The 6878-nt window shown below is 39.1% G+C and overlaps 1 protein-coding gene across 2 annotated transcripts in view; it reads left to right on the top strand.

The window, feature by feature from the left end:
* Window positions 1-109: 109 nt before the first annotated feature.
* WDR76 (WD repeat domain 76) overlaps window positions 110-6878 on the top strand; it is a 64065-nt gene continuing 57296 nt past the window's right edge. Inside the window, exons 1-3 of one of the 2 annotated variants that reach the window (XM_047075174.1) lie at window positions 110-191; window positions 1606-2034; window positions 2672-3082. In XM_047075174.1, coding sequence (XP_046931130.1) covers window positions 1783-2034; window positions 2672-3082 — 663 coding nt within the window. In that variant the 5' untranslated portion in view covers window positions 110-191; window positions 1606-1782. Of the gene's footprint in view, window positions 192-1605; window positions 2035-2671; window positions 3083-6878 lie in introns of those variants that run through there. The other variant, XM_047075175.1, reaches the window with a different exon arrangement.

The following is a 6878-nucleotide window of genomic DNA, read 5'->3' as shown; positions in this document are numbered from 1 at the left end:
GTTAGAAAAACCGGAAATACGCGACTAGAGGATTGTGGGATTGTGGGCGTCTCCCACTAGATGGCCGAGTCTGTTATTGCGCATGTTCACAGGCTTCTCTAGCTTCCTCAGTCTCGCAGTGTTTGGACGGAACTTCTGGCGGGAAGTTGCTTCCCGTTGGGATTTGCTGTTAAGCTCCTGTGGCGAGGAAGGTCCGAATTAAGGGGTCCCTCTTAAGTTGGTTTGAAGCTGAGGAAAAGGGATAGTGATCAATAAGAAGTTGAGCAGATAGTGAAGGGCAGTTTGTCCATATTGTTGACAATTCAGAATTGGAGTTTAAGGAGAATAGAAGCCCTGCTAATAGCACCTGATTAGCTCAGTCGATGAAGCCGAGTGAGTTGTGGTGGGATATTTTTTGGTCGCGCGAGGGCAGGTGGTGGTGATTTAGGCCATTGCCATTAAAAAAAAAATCCCCCAAGGGGCCTGGAGCGATGTCTGAGGTCAGAACAGTGTACTTTCAGGCTTAACAGTTTTTTCAATTTCTCAAGACCGCCCATTAAAACATTCTTGGCTAGACAGTGTATTTAAGTCCATAAGTATTTATAAAGTACTTGATGTGTTTACCGTGCTTACCTCCCTGAGTATGGAGCATTGTCTAAAGGTTTAAGTTTTGTTAGGGAATTCTTACAGTGCATACAGAATCGTAACAAATAGTAATTTACTAGCTGGGTTTGTAAAAAATATTGGGTGATTGTAAGTCAGAATACATTTCACCATAGAAAGGATTTTATAAATGCTGTGGTAGGGAGAGATGGCACAGCATGTACAGTCTTGAAATTCAGAGATATTTTGGTACATATCAAACACTATGAAAAGTTTGAATAATTTTTATTACTAAGGAAACTATGAAAGTATAAACTATGAAAAGTTTATTAGTAAGTTTTGAGTCAAGCAGTGGTGAAAGTTTGGCAGGAACTACATCATGGAAGGCCCTAAAGTTAATGTTAATAGGATTAGTTCTCAAATTATTTCACCTGTGTTATTGGGTCTAGGCTGGGAGAGTAAATAAAATTGGGCAAATCTGGAGCCAGGAACAATGGAGGGCCCAGGTAACCAACCAGGGAAGTAATTTGGGGCTAGATAAGGATCTTAAAAATAGAGTACATAGAAATTTATATTTTGAATTTAACAGCTCCAAAACCGTGCTGTCCAGAGTAAATCTGATGGGAAACCAATTGTTTTGACTCATGGCAACCCGGGGCGGGGGGGGGGGGGGTGGTTAATATGGCTGTAACTAAAAATTACAGGGCACTAAAATCTTATTTATGTTACTTTGTGATACAAAAATGATTTCACAACCTTTCCCAAGCCTTTGGGCTTTATACGGTCATTATTAGGATCTTAGTTAATTGGTGGGCATATGATCAAGTAAAATTTAAATCAGTTTATCAACTCTTGAAAAAAAATCAAAATACTTCCCTTCCTAGGAAGAAGGTAGTATGGTAGCCATATGGCATAATTTTCTCGTGTTGGGGTTATAAAGAACCAGGGAGCCCAGGTAAAGGGTGCATGTTGATTTCGATTTTCCCCGCTCTCTATCCATAAGTGCGTCTGAATCTTTTCCAGGCTCCCATTGCCAGGCAGGGTGGTTTTTCCAAGGTGGCGCTGAAGCGCCATTGTTTTTCAAAGCGAGATACTGGCATCAGCAGCATCAAAAATCCCGGGATCAAAGGTAAAAATGTGGATTCGGTCCAATCGCATCCCTAAAGAATTTGAGTTTTGATTGAGGCTGGTGAGCTTGACATGTATAGAGACCACCGTAATGCCCGTGTGCCGAGGCCCCTCCATCGGCCAGCTGGCGTCAGAGCCGGTCTGCGCCGCCCGCCAGGGCCCGCCCCCGCTCCTGTCCCCGCCCCGCTGCTCCTCCTCTACCCCCTCCCAGCACCTCCCGCCGAGATCTTGGCGGGAAGACGCCCGCTGCTAAGCCGCGAAAAGATGGGGTCGCGCTCAGCCAGCGAAGAAAAGGCGGGCTCCAGACAGCGACTCCAGGTGAAGGTGAGAAACGTCTGTTGTTCTCGGCTGTACTCCTGCCTCCGTGTTCGCGAGGGATTGCCGGGCACAGGCCTGGGAGGACACGAGGATTTGGTACCTTCCACCTTCGCACTTCAGAACTATTTTCAAAATTGCTCCTTGGGGCATCTCTCAACTAATGGGTTTTTCGGGGGTGTTGCTTCAAAAGATAATTGAGGATACCTGCCCTGATTTTCCTCTATGGAAACTAGACCTTCAGTGTTGAGGAAGGTTTTTACCAATAACCCCCAAAATAGGGGCAGAGTGGGATCAGGGACCCTGCACTTGCTTTTGAAGCAGTTAATGCCGGCTTCTCACTCTGGAAATTCCTGTTACTCAGAAACTGACAGTTGCCATAGTCTCCTCAGTTATAAATGTAGTCATTATATTGTTATATGTCTGCAGACTCATGGGTAAGAAATGCGCCCAGTATAATAATTAAATTCAGGCTATGAATTGGGTATTTAGATTATGGTGGGGAAAAAAGTTTCCTTACAAGCTAACAGTTTGGATTTATATTTTCATCAGGAATTAAGAATTAGATTTATTTTACACAGATCTGTAAGAGGAGGCATAGGATCTGGGGTTTTAATGCTCTGCTTTCTTTTATTGACCCAAATAGGTGAATGAATATAAAGAAAACCAAAACATCATTTGTGTATCTCTGAGACCAGTACAGACTACAGTTTTAGGAAAAACACCTAAGGTGTATCTTGTCCCGTTTTCACTCAGTAATTATAAGTCAGACCAATTTAAGCACCCCAAATCCCTGTTGAATATGAATTCTAACAATGAATTTGTATGTAAGAAATGTAAGAAGACTGAAATAAGGAAAACTTGCAGGAGGATTTTAACTCCAAAGATGGAAGCCACATCCTCCAAGACAGAATCCACCTTGCAAAAATCATCCTTAGATGTTTGTACTGAAAGTAACAAGCGACAACACAAGAGCACTTCAGATACAGTGATTCCCAGTGTTGATATGGAAAGCATTCAGAATCTAGACAGTGATGAAGATACCACACTAGGCCTGGTAAGAATTTAATTACTAGCTTATTCAAGTTTTTCTTATTTTACAGTTTGAAGTTCTGATAAGCTTACACAGTCCAGGGTCTATGTATATTTAATTGAAATTTTATTTTTTAAATGCTTAACAGATAACTTCCTTGGTTAATTTTGCTCTTGGTTTTGATTTGTCCAGGAGAGGATTGACTTAATTTTCATTTTGTTTCCCTTTTTCTTCCTCTCAGTGTATTGTAAATATTTTTGGGTTTACTCATGCTTTATGGTGTCTTGCTCATCTTTACATATTTACGCACAATGTGCCAGAAGAACTTGGCCTGTGGGACGTATGCCGTTTGAGTGACCCTTGATATCAGGGCAGGAAAATTATCATTAATTGATTAATATAGCTGAATATTTCCTCTAAATACAACAAGGGGAAAAATGATGGAGTAGAGAAGATACATGGAAAAAAAACTTATTAGTTCTATCTAAAATAATAGTTTGAATCAGTTTAAGAAATTAGGCATCTAATTTTGGGGCTTCTATTACCTATCAGGAGTGTTGTACTTCATTTAAAGTGACATATTTTGTGCAAGACAAGATGAAACCATACCACATGTCAAAAAGTTGATGGAACAGAAAGTGATGGTAGAGAAAGATAGGATAATTGTGGTGTTCTTTTGAAATAGGAATTCAATTTATGCTTTGTTGTCTCAGAGATAAGAACTAGGACATTGATGGGAACGCATGGGTTAAGTCATTAGTGCATTGGATTGGGGATTGAAAGCTTAAGTTTTAGACGTGGCTGCTTCTAAGAAACCTTGTGATTGTAAGCAAATTGCCTCTAAGTGAGGGAATTCAATAAGGCCCGAGATTCTCAACCTTTAGCCTATATCAGAATTGCCTGGAGAGTTGTTAAAACTCCATTGCAGGGCTCCATCACTAGAGTTTCTGACTCAGAAGTTTTGGAGTGGGGTAAGGAATTGGCATGTCTAACACGGTTTCCTAGAGATTGTGGTGCTATTGGTTCAGACTGGCATTTTGAGAACCAATGGATTAGATTATTTCTTTGGCCTCTTTGACTATAAGATTCTCAGTATATGAGGCTAAAGTAGATTTTTATTTTTTAATTTATTTTAAAGGTTTTTTTTTTGTTTTTTTAATTTTAATTCCAATATAGTTACCATACAATGTTATATTAGTTTCAGGTGTACAATATAGTGATTCAACAATTCTGTATACTACTCAGTGCTCATCATAAGTGTACTCTTAATCCCCTTCACTTATTTTACCCATCCCACTACCCACCTCTCCTCTGGCAACCATCTGTTTGTTCTTTATAGTTAAGAATCTGTTGTTTGGTTTATCTGTCTCTTTTTCTGTGCTTATTTGTTTTGTTTTTTAAATTCTGCATGTGAGTGAAATCATATGGTATATGTCTTTCTCTGACTGACTTCACTTAGCATTATACTCACTAGCTCCATCCATGTTACTGTAAATGGCAAGATTTCATTCTTTTTAAAAAAAAATTTTTTTTTAATGTTTATTTTTGAGAGAGAGAGAGAGAGCGTGAGAGACGGAGGGGCAGAGAGAGAAGGAGTCCCAGAATCTGAAGCAGGCTCCAGGCTGTGAGCTGTCAGCACAGAGCCCAACATGGGGCTCGAACTCACAGACTGTGAGATCATGACCAGAGCTGAGGTCGGACACTTAACTGACTGAGCCACCCAGGTGCCCCATGATTTCATTCTTTTTTATGACTGAATAATACTCAATTTCATGTATATACCACATCTTCTTTTCCTTTTTTTTTTTTTATTAAGATTTAAAGATTTTTTAAGTAATCTCACCCATTGTAGAGCTCGAACTTATAACCCCGAGATCAAGAGTGCCATGTTCTGCTGGCTAAGCCAGCCAGGTACCCCCCCGCCCCCCGATTTTTATCCATTCATCTATCAAGATTTTAATTTGATTTAAGGATATAGAGTCAGAAATTAGAACATTTCTAAGTAAGTACTGAAGCTAGTCAAGTAGAGTTATAAATGCCCAGCATACATTTTCTTCGGACAAACTGAAAGATCTAACATCTTTTATAGGACATTTCATTCTTTTCTCTTCCTTTTCATTAGTTATCTTTTTGGAGTTAAAATGACTAGGTTTTGTGGTACCATGCTTGAGAAACAATATTTTATTTACAAGCTAATTTCTTCTCCAAATGAGGGGAGGCTTTTTTCACAGCACAGACGAGTGTATTAGCCTATAAGTCTAGAATTTTATTCTGTTTTCTGGGAAACTTGGAAAATTTTATCTCTCAGCACTTTTATTAAATGTTTTAACTTGATAGAGAATTTCTTAACAGTTAGCTTTATTTTAAGTTTTGAAAACATTTTGGGCTTACAGAAGAGTTGCAAAAATAATACAGAGAATTCTGATATACGTGTCTTTCACATAGCTTCCTATTGTGTTAATACCATACATAACCATAGAACACTTATCAAACAAAGAAATTAACCTTGGTAGAATAATATTAACTAAAGTACAGACTTGATTAGGATTTCACTGTTTTTTTTCCCTAACATCCTTCTTCTGTTCCAGTATCTAGTTTAGAATTGCACAATGCATTTAATAGCCATGTTTCTGTAGTCTCCTCCAGTCTGTGACAGTTCCTTAGTCTTTCATAACCTTGGCACTTTTTTAAAATGATTTTTATTTATTTCTGAGAGAGAATGAGTATGAGCGGGGGTGGGGGGGGGAGAGGCAGCAAGAGAGGGAGACACAGAATCTGAGGTGGGCTCTAGGTGCTGAGCTGTCATCACAGAGCCTGATGCAGGGCTCAGACTCGTGAACCTTGAGATCATGACCTGAGCTGAAGTCAGATACTTAACCGACTGAGCCACCCAGGCGCCCCATAACCTTTGGCACCTTTAAAGAGTACTGAATAGTTATTTTATGTAATGTTCCTCAATTTGAGTTTGTCTATTTTCTCAAGATTATATTAAGGCTTTGCATTTTTGGGGAAGGATACCACAGAAGTGAATGTGCCCTCCTCAGTGCATCATATTAGGGTGTCTGTGACGTTGATATATTTTACTGGTGATGTTGACCTTGATCATTTGGCTAAGGTGGTATCTGTCAGGATTCTCTAATGGAAACAATATTTTTCCCTTTGTAATTATTAAATATTTGGAGGGAGATGGTTTGAGACTATGCACGTATCTGGTTTCTATTATCAAGCATATATTTTTATTGAAATAAATTTTACATAACATAAAATTAACTATTTAAAAGTATACAGTTCAGTGGTTTTTAGTATATATACAGTACTGTACAATCATTACCACTGTCTAGTTTCAGAATATTTTTTTCACTATGAAAAGAAACCCCTGCCAATTAACAGTGACTACCAACTTCCCCACCTCCCTAACCCAGCCCTGGAAACAGCTAATCTACTTTCTTTTACTATATATTTGCTTATTCTGGACATTTCATGTAAATGGAATCATATAGTACATGGCTTCTTGTGTCTGGATTCTTTGAGCATAATGTTTTTAGGGTTCAGTCTTTCCTAAAAATTAATTTTTTTTTAACACTTATTATTTTTAAGAGACAGAGACAGAGCAGGAGCGGGTCAGGGTCAGAGAGAGAGAGACAGAAATCTAAAGCAGGCTCCAGGCTCTGAGCTGTCAGCACAGAACCTGATGTGGGGCTCGAATTCATGAACCATGAGACAATGACCTGAGCTGAAGTTGGATGCTTAACTGACTGAACCACCCAGGCGCCCCTAAAAATTAATTTTTTAAATATTTGTTTATTTTGAGAGAGAAAAA

The sequence above is a fragment of the Lynx rufus genome, unplaced genomic scaffold, assembly GCF_022079265.1.
Source record: "Lynx rufus isolate CCGP_SWC_20201006 ecotype Redwood Valley unplaced genomic scaffold, mLynRuf1.p SCAF_13, whole genome shotgun sequence".
In the NCBI taxonomy this organism is placed as follows: domain Eukaryota; kingdom Metazoa; phylum Chordata; class Mammalia; order Carnivora; family Felidae; genus Lynx; species Lynx rufus.
Note: the sequence above shows the minus strand (reverse complement) of the source record. Positions and strands in the feature narration are given on the sequence as shown.